At 31.9% G+C, this 16,002-nt stretch overlaps 1 protein-coding gene across 1 annotated transcript; it reads right to left on the bottom strand.

The window, feature by feature from the left end:
* Positions 1–4,922: 4,922 nt before the first annotated feature.
* LOC143056226 (uncharacterized) lies at positions 4,923–15,450 on the bottom strand. The gene is made up of 5 exons (XM_076229307.1): positions 14,895–15,450; positions 12,767–12,937; positions 11,275–11,404; positions 7,181–7,480; positions 4,923–5,715 (listed from the first exon to the last, which is right to left on the bottom strand). Exons 1-5 carry the CDS (start codon positions 15,338–15,340, stop codon positions 5,539–5,541), a joined length of 1,224 nt encoding a protein of 407 aa, XP_076085422.1. The 5' UTR covers positions 15,341–15,450; the 3' UTR covers positions 4,923–5,538.
* Positions 15,451–16,002: the final 552 nt, after the last annotated feature.

Here is a 16,002-nt window from a genome sequence, read left to right as displayed (position 1 = left end):
CAGCTGTATGGAATTTCGAAATTGGCCACTAGAATGCGAACTGACATGATATTTATCGTAACCGTTTCACACCATGCATTTGATCATATTATATCCCACCTGTTTGAATTTCATCGTAATCCATTGTTACGTCTTACACGGCAAAAATGGCATTATGAACATGGGACTTATTGCTTAATTATGTAATAATACATAAAATTAAATATTTTAAAATTAGGTTTTATTTAATATCGATTAAACTGATGAACCAAGACAAGTAATTATTTGTTAATACGCATAATTGATTTGTTTCTGTCCTACTTATGCATCAAGAAATGGTCAAATGAAACATAGACCGAATACCGTGCGTAACGTCTGTATCCTTACATCATTTTTATGTTAAGTTTATTCACAATTGCGGTCTTGAAACTGCATTCTAAACCGATTTCATACACATTTAATGTTATCGTTTTGTTCTTTTGTATATATTTTTTATAAAGAAATAAGAAGATGTGGTATGAGTGCCAATGAAACAACTCTCCATCCTAGTCACAATGTGTAAAAAGTAAACCATCATAGGTCAAAGTACGGCCTTCAACACGAAGCCTTGGCTCACAACGAACAGCAAGCTATAAAGGGCCTCAAAATGACTAGCGTAAAACAATTCAAAGAGGAAAACCAAAACTGTTTAACTGTTTTCAAAATTCAACCTTTTGACTCTTTCAATACATGAATTACATTGGTCATAAATAATGTATGAACCATTTTCTACAAGAAATTAAGCAAATAATCAATCAATCAATCATATAGAAAACAAGATCTAACATTGGGGCAGTTTGTCAGATTTTTATAATAGGTTTAACTTGAAAATCTTTATATTAAGCCAATAATTTAGACAAAAAGGTTAAGGATGTGTAAAGATATTATCTATGTCTGTTTTATGTCTATGTACAACCTTTATTATTGTGATTGTTAATGGTCATTAAATTTTAAGTAGTGATTTTCTGACAGAGGGTAAACTGCTATCATCAGAAATAGGTAGTACAAAAACATGTATAGACTCTAGTGATTCACACATTATTTTAGTATAGTAAATGTTAAAACATTACACTTATAACACAATATTGACTTGGCGTCTCAATAGTGGTAAGGGATGTCTAATCCTGACACCGCTTATTGTTTTGTTAGATTCCAGTATCCCGCTTATCATTGTATTGACAACGCTTACAAACGATCAGCCACGATCTCGCGTCACGATTAAACACAAGGAGACCCACTTGACGGTTGCACCAAACCTTATGATGTCTTTGCTTAGTATTTATTTTGCTCACACCTTCGTTGCCAATGTTATGAAACTCTATGCAACTGCCATACAAGTAAAACGTTCAGCTATACAAGTAGGTGGAACATTCATTTTTTACATAAGGAAGTTTCTGTACCAAATTAAGAATATGACAGTTATTTTTCATTCGTTCGGTGTATTCAAGTTTTTGATTTTGCAATTTATAATGATAAAGATCTTTCCGCTTTGAATTTTCCTTGGAGTTCGGTATTTTTAGTATTCTAATCTAAAGTAATTATGTGTCAGTATATTATATAATTTTAAGAAATTAAACGACGATAAAAAAAAGCTGTAAATACTACATTTTGTACATTTCTAGGTAGAAATAGTGAATTGTGAATAGGTCCTCTGATACAGCTTGTTCACATAAGAACATGCAATGCTGCCAAAAAGATTATAAAATCAAATTCAAAGTAACTTAAGATAACTCACCGATCTCAAGTATTGTTGCGAGATATTAATTTTGTTGAATCGTTTTGCGATCAAGTATTTATAGTAATCTGTTTTAGTTGCTATGTATAAAGATAATGCTAAATCAATTTAATAACATCAGGAAATAGGACAATATTAATTCATTGGATATTTTGAAGATCTATATGATGTATTTAACATCACGAGTATGTTATGTCCACACAATTTGATACATTTGATTACAAAAAAAGATGAACTTATTATGCAATAGGATATGAAACGTAGGACGAACATAGCTTATTTAGCCTCGCATGTTATTATGTCATATTTGATTAAATATTGTTTCGTTTATAATTTAAATTATTTTACCTTCCTTATTGACTTTTGAAGTAATCTGTCATTTAATTATTAACATACAAGTGAAAAGTATATAGTTCTATAATTGATTTAAGATAATTCAATGTATGGGGTTGTATAGTGTTGAAGGGGTCTTTATGGGTGTAACTAAAGAGACGAGACTCTGGTTTCTGACGGTTTATTACCAGAAAATATAAACTCACGTGTGGTAAAGTTTCTAATAAGAATTGGATAACTAAAATTTTATTATTAACCAATAATTTTGAAATTACAAAATTAATTATATAATTTTTAAAGCATATAAAAATCATTATGCTAGATTCTATCACAGAAGATATCGGATATGTTCCTAAAATCGTAAGTGCAACCCCTTTCCCTTTTAAGGAATGTGACCTACCGACGGCGGATGCCACATGTAAAGCAGGATATGCTTAGTACCCTTCCGGAGCACCTGCCATCACACCATCTGTGGTGGGGTTCGTGTTGCTTAGTCTTTATTTGTCTATGTTGTATTTTGTGTACTATTGTTTGTCTATTTCTTTTAAGCCACCGCGTTGTCATTTATTTGTTTATCTGTGTGTTTGAATGTCTCTCTGGTATCTTTCGCCTTCTTTCATCAATTTTTTTTATTACAAGATATACTCGAGCGTTATGGTAACATATATTATGATGTATGTAGGATTTCTCAAATAGCTGTAGAAAACATACAGTAACTTTTTGGTGAAATCAGAAAATTGTGATACGCTAAAATGTAACTGCATATTATCCGAAAGTATTCAATAATAGTAATATTTTACGATCTATTGCATGGCTAAAATCTAATTCATGAAAGGATATTTTGGGATATACTGTAATAGTATTTCAGACGTTTGATTAGAATTGGATTATCTTAAATGTCAAAAACAGCAGATAAATTCGACACAACAGCAAAACAGTTGGTATCATAGGCATACATAATCAATGTTTTAAAGTCTTACTTACACTTTTTTTTTATTTCGATAGCAAGATAATATGTCATCATATTATCTGTAATACTATGAAAATTTGAATGGTATACAGCTGGTTTATGAAATGAGAGTAAAGCTTTCCTATTCCTCTTTTTTTTTGTATGCTAGGATTAAAGTTTCCAAGAGTTTTCGTGCAAATCAAAAATAAACAAAATAATGAAATGATGAACAAATAATATTTATATAACGAATTCTAGGACCATTGTGACTTACTTTATTGTTGTTACAATTAAATCTTTAATATTTCTAACATTTCTGGACTACAGTGTCCAAATTATATTTGTATTTATACATCCTTGGCTATCAAATATTCGACTTTGAACGTTCCTAATGAAGGTAAATCTTGAAAACATCGCTATACAAGGGTAGCAACTGCAATAAGGACTCAACTGACAATGTCGACCATACTAACTCATTTGTAGATCTTGTCATGTTGCTCGTTTTTGCCACCTAATGTTTCTGTCTGAGATAACAGGCAAAAATCAGGTCATCAATCACATTTTTCAAAGTATATACACCCTTGAAGGCTTAAGCTATGGATTTTTTTTTCTGAACAAACTTTTTTTTTCGCCTGTGGCGAAAAACAATCTATTTTTTTTGCGACAAGTCGAAAACAATTTTTTTCTTTCAATTTTAGCATTACATATAGTGGCACCTGAGGGGGAAACAAACAATTTTTTTTCTCAGAATCAAAAACAAATAATTTTTTTCTCCAAAAACTGGAAACAAACTTTTTTTCCAAAAAAAATCCAAAGCCCCCCCCCCCCCTCCCCAGAAAATCAAATGGTTGCTGCCTACTGACATACATGTTTTCGGCAATGCTGACATAATTGTAAATCCTGTTATGTTTCAGTTTCCAATTTTAAATAGTTTTCTAGATAAAAGGCAACTAATTTGTATAGTTAGTTCTAATGGTGTACTGCTACGTCACTGTCCAATGTTCAGGGAGGTTTGTATCCTTCAAAGTATATTTAACCCAGTCACATTCTATATATGTGACTGTCCCAAGTCTGGAGCCTGTAATTGAGTAATATTTGTTGTTTGTTACTGTTTAAGTTTATTATAATTGTTTTTGTTTAGTGCTGTTGAACCATTCTCCCATGTTTAGAGGGTTGGCACCATCTAACACCTTTATTTTAAACACAGTCCCATTCTCTATCTGCATGTCCTAAGTCAGGAGCCTGTAATTCGGTGGTTGTCATTTGTTGCCTTTAGTTTTCTCTTTTGAATTGTTTAACATGTGTCATTTCTGTGCATTTTATCTGACAATGCAGTATGGTTTTTGCTCAATGTTTAAGGCTGTACGCTGACTTATAATTGTTTATTTCTCTGTCACTTGGTCTATTGTGAATTATAAAACTGCCAACCACACCACATATTCTTATTTTTATAAAAATGCTCAAATTTGATAAGGGCAATAAGTACATGTAGCATATAAAGTTCCGCAAATTTGACTTGTTTGTAGATCTTGTCTCGGAAATTATATCTATATATAAACAGTTTATCTCTATCTATAATAGTTTTTAAAAAACAATATGCAATCACACAAACTGTTTTTAAAATTGCTTTCTTCAGGCTAAAAATCATTAGAAGATTCAAACTACAATTTCATCTATGACTAACTTGTTGTAAATCATGTTTTGCTGATCATTTTTGCTTTATATCTATTAGTTTTACAGATAGTAAACACCATTCAAAAGATAACATCCAGAAATAATTTTATTTACAAAATTTCAGATGCTGTAACAATGACATATTGATCCTTAAACCAATAGGCGTTCATTCTCCCCTCATGGGTCATTAACAAACTAAATCTGGTTAAGATATTGGTTATAACTCAAAATATTTTATTTGGAAACATAATATTGACATTAGATATCCAGACACCATCCATTCATCATATCATAAGCTAAAACTTCCTAGCATTTCATTAAGTTTAAGTTGTTTTGGGACATGTTCATCAATAATACTTCATGATATCTTGGATCTTTGTTCCTGAAGGTTAAGCTTATGTATACATAGGATCCATGTTAATGATTTTTGGAGGCAATATTTTTCAAAATGACGTCATGATATATTGGATCTTTGTTCTCTAAGGTTTCGATGCTGTAAAATAGGATCCATATTTCTTAATCTTATGTTAATGATTATAGGATGCAATATTTCTCCTTTTTAAAGTTATTTCATCTTCGTTCCTAAAGGTTATGGAATTGAATATATAGGATCCATGTTGCTCAATCGTTTGTTATGTTTTTGGGTCGTGTTTCTCAATATAACATCACACTATCTTGAATCATTGTTCCTCAAGATTATGTATATATAGATCCCATGTTCCCCAGTCATACATGTATGTTTATGTATTTTTTAGGCTATGTTCCTCAATGTGACGTCATCATATCTTGGATTTTTGTTCCTCAGGGTAAACTGATTGTACACTTTGAATCAGTGTTTGACATTACCCAACCTCACAACTGATTCCAACAATAAATTACGATCTTCCTTCTTGAGGTAATCCATTGGCTCTGTGTAATATATGAAGCTTCTTTCTTTTCCATTTACATTATTTAGGAATAAATCTTTCATATGGTTAACACTGTACTCAAGTAATGTAAAAGTCACCTGAAAGCACAAATAATTAAATGTATTTACAGCATTTATCTTGTTTATACTTATATATATGTAGGACTTTTAAATTGCTTCTATTGGTGGTCACTGTGTTTTTAAAGAGCCTTCCCTGGGTACCACCATGTATGTTTTAATGGAACAGCCCTGAGTTGATTGTATAAGTCATATTTGCACTTTTGTAAATCTTGTATTGCTGATCATTTTAGCTGTTGACAGTTTTTTTCTATTATTTTACTTTGTATAATAATAAACAAGAACTTAAAACAATTCATCATTTAAGGGCAAGACTGAAACTTAAAACCATACAGAATATTATATAAAATTTGAAGTAACAAGCCCTTTTATTTCTCTTTGTAAAATAAATAAAGAATGTTTCCAAAGGACATTGATGTCCCTGCTTGAAACACATACAGCAAATTCTGCAATTTTTCGATTTACAATGGGACATAACATAAGAATGACAAAAGTGACATTTAAGGGAAACTTATGTTAGAGTCAAGAAACTGCAAATTTAGATTTTGTTTCCTCATTGTAAATGGGGATTTAATTTGAGAGAAGTCAAAGTGAAGCTATCCAAATTATTATTTCATCTAGTTTTTATGGTAATAAGTATTGTGTATAAGTGTCATAATGTTTGGTTAAGGCAAAACAGAGAAAGATTACCAAAACTGTAAATTTGACAATTTTCCCATTCATAAAGGGACATAACTCATGAACTGTGAAAGTAAGGCCACCCTAATTCAATCTTTATCTGTTTTGTGGTAATAAACATTGTGTATAAGTTTCATAATATTTGGTTGCTGAAAAATAAAGTTTAATTGTAGAACTGCAAATTTGACAAATTTTCCCATTATAAAGGGACATAACTCAAGAACTGTGAATCATTTGGTTGAGTCAAACTAAATAGGTCAGGTGGCTGATGTCACAAACTAAACACCATCCTGATGTGTTGCAATTGATGCAATTCAGTGCATGCAAGAAAATAATGGGTAGACTAAGCAATATTATAAAGTTCATCTCAACAATTAACATGATTATGTATACTAACAAAACAATTCCTTACTTTGGACAGGTCTATTAAGACATAGGGAGGTTAAATTAGTTTATAAAATTATAAAAAAAACAGTGAAACTGAGAGCTCACTGATGATATCTACACCAGCCCAGGAAGTTGTTGAGGGATGAATCTAAAAACACTTCACAAGGTATAGCTGACCTTGAAACCAAATTTCAGAAATTCCTTAAAATGATATCGTTCCTGATGAGATGTGACGACAAAAATATACCTGGGACAGACAGACAGACAGACAGACAGAGTGAGACAGAGGTAAAACAGTATACCCCCACTTTTTTTTAAAGCGGGGTAAGTTTAACCTGTATCTTTTTTTTTTTATCAAAATCAGTGGATTGATCATAGCTACTGTTTTTTTTACTTGAGGCCTATTCTATAAATCTCTTACCTGGGTTCCCATGACAATAATTCCAGGAATAAGTTTTTTTGTCTTATCCTTGGTGAAATGTTGACCAGTATATAGCTGAGAAAGAACTAGAAGTTGTCCACCATGCTGTGCTAATAGGTTTGGTGGAATTTTCTTGAAAATATGCAGTTCATCAGGAATAGATGTATTATCATAATCTGAGTGTTCACTATCACTAGATAAAGATAATGATGATGTTGATAATGGTTCAGCTCTATTCTGTCTGGTTTTCTTAAATCTTGTATGTTTTTGCTTATTCGTAGTTTTTTCCACAAAATGTATCTGAAATTTCAAACAATATCTGTTTTCAATTGCTTTCCTCATTAGGTCCTTATTTGCCCTCACGCGACACATTTCAAGCGACATAGAATTATGCAGTGCATGTTTGTCTGGTCTTGTAAGCGTGAACAAGACTTGCAGATTTTTATAATTTTTTTTATGAAGGTTTACATTAGACAATTTTCCAAAATAAGTGCCAATTAACTATTTTTAGAAAGATGCACATTTGAAATATTCATTACATGAATATTTGTATTGCATTGCACTCTCATGTCTATATTAATGTCTTCAAGGATTGTTAGGGAATTTATATTTTAGCTTTATATCAGCAATGTCTAGCAAGTTAAAAAAATCATTGGGGATCAACAAATTTTGAGTCAGGCATTGAAAAAAATAATGTACATGTATATTGAAAATTGAGTTGTTAGTGCTCTCAAGCCTACATTTCTCTAAGTAATCATACAGGTTTGAAAAAAAAATATTCAGTTATTGCCCTTGGACAGAAAAACTGGGGACAATTGCAGTCTGTTCACTAATGCTCATCTGTATTCAACATGTTCAAATATTTTTACACTCTCTTTTTTAATTTCTTTTATTTTTGAGTCTTCTTGATGAAGGTCAATGAAAAAGCCTTTCATTCAAACTTACTAAACTGATAAAGTGGTATTTTTCATTTTTACATTTTAGTAGTAAAAAAATTGTTTAAACTGAATTAATCTTAGTTAGTTTGGTAGCTGATATTAAAATAAAAATCAAACCTACCAAACTAAATCAACCATACTAAAATAAATGGTAATGTGACCATGGGAAGCCCCAGCTGAAACATATTCATTCATGAAGCATGACTGTGGATTCATTTATTTTTGTTGGTACCATTTTTCATGGATTATGGAAACTTGCATGATTGTGGATATTTGATGTCATGCTTTTTAACAAATAGATATCATGGATATAGGAAGATGTGGTGTGAGTGCCATACAAGTCTGCATACAAGCCAATAATAAATAGATGAACCACAAAAGCCACGAAAATTGGTATCCAACGAATTATCAAAGCACTGTAAGCGCTGTAGGCAGTTAACCAAAAAACCATGGCAAACATAATTATGACAACTGTGCCAATGTTGTTCAATTTGTTTCTTAAAGATTTAAATGAATAAACTTTAGATATTCAAATATTGTACATGTATGCTTATTTAATTAATTAATCATTAAGGCAAATAATTCATATATAATCAAGGTTTCCAAAAGCAACACATATATCAAGTATATTTTTTTCATGGTCATGAGTTTGCAGTGGTACAAGTTGGCAATTATTGGGGACAAATATGGACCTAATAAGGAAAGCAATTGAAAACAGATATTGTTTGGCAATTATTGCAGTTGTTCTAGTTGATAGTTAACGTTAGTATTAGTTGACTGTTAGGAGTTCAAGTTGACTTCAGTAAGGGCTTGTAAAAGCATCAAAGGCAAAACCGCCACTGAGTATGAATTGACTTGCTTCCCTGAAAAGAAAACTGAGTTTGTGTTCTACAGTACAAAAATAATGAGACACAAATCAGACAAATAGATATAGGAAGATGTGGTGTGAGTGCAATGAGACAACTCTCCATCCAAATAACAATTTATAAAAGTAAACCATTATAGGTCGATGCACGGCCTTCAACACGGAGTCTTGGCTCACACCGAACAACAAACTATAAAAGGCCCCAAAATTACTAGTGTAAAACCATTCAAACAGGAAAACCAACGGTCTAATCTATATATATATAAAAAAAAATATGTTTACCACTACAGGGATCAAAGGTGAGGTCTGACTGACCTGCCCATAGTAAATGTAAATGATCCCCCACCTTCAACCCAGGTCCATGATGTTTAAGTTTGGAATAAAATGACAGGTACTTATAGAACAGTTGGTCAAACATTCTTGGGCTTGAAAGATATGTTTTCTTTAAAATGAGCCATATTAAAGTGAAAATTCTTATAGGACCAGAAATATTTTAAAATATATTTTAAGGTAAATTCTTAAAACCTACTAATTTTTTTCCATTAATAAAATTTTATAATAAACAAGAAATAATTGTAATATAATCATTAATGCTGTAATGAAGTCTCTCAAACAAAGCCTCCATAATTATCCTTCCCATAGTCGCCTGACATTGGGCAAAGTCTAGTACAGATTGGTTAGGTGTAGCAAAGTGATATGCATATGGGATGCCTATGATATTGACCTTGCATGTCATTCAATCTTATTGAAATGACAAATAGGAATGAATATGGTTCAAGAGTTAGTATCTCAATCTTTTACAAGTTCTCAAAACACACACAAGAGGGGGTGGGTGACCCTAGGGAGTACCCCTTTATTTCATTTGATTTTTTATATTGTCCCATTCATGAATATATATGGTTTATGGGTGGGGAGCTTGACCTTTATCAAGTTTTCAAACAGGAAGGGTGGGGTGACCCTAGTGACTTCCCCTATATTTCATTTGATTTTTTATATTGTCCAATACATGAATATATATGGTTGAGGGGTGGGGATCTCATCTGTTTCCAAGTTATCAAACAGGAGGGGTTAATGTGACCCTGAGGACACTGATAAAGAAAATTTATACTATCACCAGGAACATATATAGTGTTAGGTCTTTGCATCGGAACTAAACACATTTATTTCTAAAAAAACAGTTGTTGGCATGACACGGGTTATGTTCTTCTCATATATTTTATGATAGTATGATACTAAACCCCTAACGGGAGGGATTGTACCTGATATTCATATGATGAAGACATAATCTTTCAATCAGTTTAATTGAGGTCTGGAGCTGGCATGTCAGTTAACTGCTAGTAGTCTGTGGTTATTTATGTATTATTGTCATTTTATTTATTTTCTTTTGTTACATCTTTTGACATCAGACTCGGACTTCTCTTGAACTGAATTTTAATGTGCGTATTGTTATTCTTTTACTTTTCTACATTGGCTAGAGGTATAGGGGGAGGGTTGAGATCTCATAAACATGTTTAACCCCGCCGCAATTTTGCGCCTGTCCCAAGTCAGGAGCCTCTGGCCTTTGTTAGTCTTGTATGATTTTAAATTTTAGTTTCTTGTGTATAATTCGGAGTTTAGTATGACGTCCATTATCACTGTACTATTATGCATATTTTAGGGGCCAGCTGAAGGACACCTACGGGTGCGGGAATTCTCGCTACATTGAAGACCCATTGGTTGCCTTCGGCTGTTGTTTGCTCTATGGTCGGGTGGTTGTCGCTTTGACATATTCACCATTTCCTTTCTCAATTTTATTAGATATACTGTATTAATAACATAATATCCAGCTAGATAATAACAATGGCACGTGTTTCAGGATTTATTGGGTAGAACACAAATCTAAGGTGCTTTCATAAGGCAGCTTAACTGCCTTAAAATGAATCCATAGAAGTAATGAATTCAATTAGAAGATAACTATATTGTATTTTGGGCTTCCATGGCATCAGTTGGTGATTTGATGGTTGAAAATTGAGTTTACAGGCGACAATTTATTGGAGCCAGTAAACGGTTATTTACAACAATCAAATCACCAATCGATGCCTCCTTAGCTTAAAATCAACAATTGATGTCATCAGAGCTTAAATACAATATAGTTATCTCCATTCTAATGAAACAGAAAACAATGTCAAATCATAAATTTATAATCTGTCATAAGTTGTTTGCACTTGTGAATTGATGCCATGTGAATTGATGATGTTATTCAATCAAAATGAACATTACAATTGATGTTGCATTAGAATTGTGAGTCATACCTCTACAACCGACACAGCACACACCACTCTGGGATTCTCAAGTATGTCTCCAGCAAGAATCACAATGTCTGGTTCTGCTGTTACACTTTTCTGAAGGATGTCCATAGTCGACTTAAACATTGCTCCTGGACTGAAAACACAGAAAATATTAATAAAATTGAAAATAGAAATGAGGAATGTGTCAAAGAGACAACAACACGACCATAGAACAGACAACAGCCAAAGGTCACTAATAGGCCTTCAATGCAGCGAGAAAATCACGCTCCCAAAGGGGTCCTTCAGCTAGCCCCTAATCAAATATATATATACTAGTTCAGTGATAATGGATGTCATACTAAACTCCAAATTATACTCAAGAAACTAAAATAAAAAATAATACAAGACTAACAAAGGCCATACATACGTAAATGTATACAACATGAATAAAAGAATAAAGAGATAGATATAAGCTTAGGGTCAGTGTAACAGCAATCAAACTTCAACAAATACCATAGTTACAGAAGTTAACTTAGACAAAATATATTCCAGTATTTCAAAGTCAATGAAAGTCTGTCTTTTAAATAACATTATATTAGGAGCCTATAAATTCAATGGTGTTGTTGGGTTATGTTAGTTATACATGTAGTAGTTGCCTTTTGAAAATTGTTTTGTTTTAAATTATGCCGTAAATTTTCACAATTGAATTGTTTCATATTTTTTCATGTCTGGATCTATTATCGCTGTATAAATTACCTAATGTACCTAAATTGCACCTATTCAACAAAAATAACTGAAGAAATCTTAAAAGTTTTCTTTGAGACTGAACAATTTGTAATTTTGTAATTTGACATTTTACATGTCTTACAACATAAACCATTTCAAATATATTAAAATATACACAAAACGTTACAGTATGTATCAACATGATCAACAGATGTACCATTCACTGAAAAGTAGAATCTAACAAAACATTGCTATGAGACATCAACAAAGAGTTGTATTTTAAAAATGAGCAAATAAAATATATTAAAATGTCATGTTTTTCTCTGACTGTTCATGCCATCTTTACACTAAATCCATCAGAATTTGGAAGTGTAATGATCAATAATTTAGATGCATGATTTTTTTTATAAGTTGTAATTGGCTTTAAACTAGCTGTCAGTAACTGTGAGTACTCTCAGATCTGTACTTTGTGTCTTTTAATTGTTCTGATGAACAAGTACCAAGCCAATTATATATATATATAAAAATAATATGTATAGCTATATATAATAAATAAGGATGTGTCTACAAAGTCAACACAGAATTGAAACTTTTATCTGGATCATTAAAAAAATGTAGGTGAACTATCTGTCAATATATGTGCAATTTAGGTACTCTTTATTTATAATTATTGTACTTATATAACATGAATAAGTTATTACTTTTATATACATGTACCATCCACATCTACATGTAATTTTTTTGACTATATTGTCATTTTGTTGCTTTTGTATTGGACAAATGTACCTACCCTGCTAAAACACCAGTCATTCTTACAAAAATTGTAAACAAATCTATAAACACAGCTTCTGATCCAGTTTGTCCTCCATATTTCATCAAGCTTTCTCCATTATTGAAATCATAACACTTTATCATCAGTATCAAATTTCTAATAAAATGTTCACCAAGATTTGTCAGGACTCTGAAATGAAACAAGAGTAAATCAGATATATGTACACCCAATACTCATGATAGGGCTAAAACCCTCATAGTAATATCTAATAATTTGAAAATGGGTAAGTTCTAGCATTATTCATGTACTGGATTCTAACATGTGATGGTACTCTTAAAATGCAATGGTCACAATAAAGTACAATGGTCTACCCTAAAGTGGGATGGTGTCAGACGCTGAAGTGCAATGGGTTAAAAAAAATTTAAGTGCGATTAGATATCATGCTTAAGTGCGATGGTATGACACATTATAGTTCGATTGTGTAACAGGAATGTAGTTCAGACAATGGGTTTTGTTTGTTGCTGAATTTCTATTACAATTTCATTTATTGTTTTATTTATATATCAAGCTGTACATATAGTCTTTATCTTTTGAATTGTTTTGCACTGGTCATTTTATAACCCTATATAGATTGTTATGCAGCATGAGCCAAGGCTTTACGTTGACACCTGTATGATTATACATGAACAATATTTGGGGCTGGATGAATAGTTTTTACTACATGTTCATCTTCTTATTTTTTTTTAAAGTACGATAGTTGTCCAAAAAGTGTAATTGGTTAAACTGCAGTATATTAGTATATCAGGAATTTAGTGGAAGCCGTTTTTTTAATAAAAATAAAATGGTGTGTTAAACAATGCCCCGGTTAAAGGTCATACATAAAGTTGCAAACATCAATGACATTAGGTCGGGATAAGGAGTTGTTTTATTGGTGATCATTTTTTATGATGATGCTACACATCTGTTTGTCAGGTTGCTGTTTTAAGTTGATATATATATTCATTATTTAAAAGAAATAACAAACTATATTATATTTTTTTATAGAATTATTCAATAAGAAATTGTCTGTTTTGATTTAGGTTCCTTTTACAATTTTTCAAATTAAGTTAACCTCTTCCAGCAACAACCAAAAAATCCAGATTGTGATCATTTGTTTTTTTCTTCTTTCTTTTCTCGTGTAATAAAAATCCTTAAGGGCATACTCTACAGTTACAGGGGAAGTAAAGACGTTGCTAGCCTCAATTGTTATTTTTGCGACATCAAACTATGATTTAACAAGAAAAGATTTCGACTGATTTTTATCAATCAAACTTACATGACTTATCTAACTGGAAAACTAGTTCATGGACCCCTCTGTTTTAAAATGCCATTTGGTTTGATTACGTAAGAAGATTATGTTAGCCAATTTTTATGAAAACGTAAATAGTGCAATTTTTTTTAATTTGATAAACATGATAAATGTGCAGCAAAAAAATGATGTTTTTTTTACTACATTCGTGTACATTTGATAAATATGCACAAATTTAAAGGACATTCATCATGTTCATATGAAACAGAATTTACAAATACATATAATTTAACAAAAAACAGCTTGTGTTTATCTTTTAAAGCACAAAATTTATGTATTTCTGGCGAACAAGGCGAAAAGAAATATGTCCACAAATCCAAATTTTGAGCAAATATATATATAACATTTGGACCTCTAGACATTTTACTCAAAAAGTAGCACATGATAGAAGGCATATTTTTTATTACATATTTGATTTAATCAGGTAAAAAATAGCCTATATGCAAATTGTCAGCAAATTTAAATATGGGGTCAAAACTGTATCGTATACGTATACCCTTAATATGAACAAACATTATCTTCATGATGCTGTCGAACGTTGCTACATTTTTGTAACAGTTGAGCACAGGCACTTGTTTCTGTCAATATATCATGTATATGGGAGTTTACTATCCATATCCGTAAGAAAAATCACTTTGTACGGGTATGGATAGTAAACCCCATATATTGACAGAAACAAGTGCCTGTAGATGTGAGGCATTACATGTAAGGCATAAAAAAAAAGAAGAGTAAAATAGCCTTTCAAATAATTATTTGGACTCAGTGAAAACCCTGAACATTGTGTTCATGGACTTTTACCTTCCGTTTTCAGTAACATCTTTTTTGATGCTGTCTATTAATAGCATTTCTAATCTTTGACTGGAATAAACAAGCAAGTCATTGGTGTCAAATGAGAAAGTAAAACAGTTCTCTAAAGTTTTTACAAATTCTGATTGTTCTGAACTTAAACCTCCAGACATCTCTGTTTCACTGTAAACCATGTCAAGTATTGTCGATATCGTATCTGGCTTATCTTTATAATAGACTCCAACGGAACCCAGGTCTTTAATATCCCAGTCCGTTGTACAGCTGGGAAGTTTGTGACACCGCGATCGACCAGGATACCTCCCCTCACGGCAACGATTCGTGTGTTTAAAATTGACATGACATGATCTAGGAAGACTTGTATTATGAGGGTTTTCATTTTCAAGCTGTAATACACCTGATCGCACGTTCAACCCGTCCTGAGTTTCTTCAAATTCCATTATTGTGTAGTAAGTCACCTTACGGTATAGGGACAGAAACTAGTAATTGATGTACAATATGTTTATCGCGGGTATTTTATACAATTAGTTTCACTGGTCTGATCTGCTGATACATGAGGGTGGTAAAGGGTTATTTTCGTGCAACGTGATCGCCGTTTTTTATTTCACGTTCAACGTGTTTTTACTTTTTTATTTGACGTTCAGTCGTGCAAGAAGGGTGCCTCGTTCAACGAGTTCTGCTTATTTAAATTTACGTGCATCGTGATTTTCAAAGTCTTATTTTGCGTGCTCGGTATTTTTCAAATAAAATTCAAACACTTGGCAGGGATCGTCAAGAAATACTTTTTTAAAAGCCGTAAACCAATTATATCATAAATGTGTATACTAAATCGGGAATATCAAGTAAAACAAAGAGTTAATATATACAAGAAGACAGTGACTCAGTCACAAAAGGTTCAAATAAAAGTATTTATTTTTCGTGCAACGTTCATTACAGAAATTATTTCACGTTCAACGTGAAATTTTGTCTTATTTCACGTTTTTTTCGTGCAAGCACCCCCCTTTAACACCCTCATACATGTCATCAGAGACATATAATACAATAATTATATGTCTCTGATGTCATTTATAACAGGGACTTTCGAGTCCTTTCATAAATAGCA

Source organism: Mytilus galloprovincialis, chromosome 13, assembly GCF_965363235.1.
Source record: "Mytilus galloprovincialis chromosome 13, xbMytGall1.hap1.1, whole genome shotgun sequence".
Lineage (NCBI taxonomy): Eukaryota > Metazoa > Mollusca > Bivalvia > Mytilida > Mytilidae > Mytilus > Mytilus galloprovincialis.
This window is presented reverse-complemented; position numbering and strand designations above follow the sequence as displayed.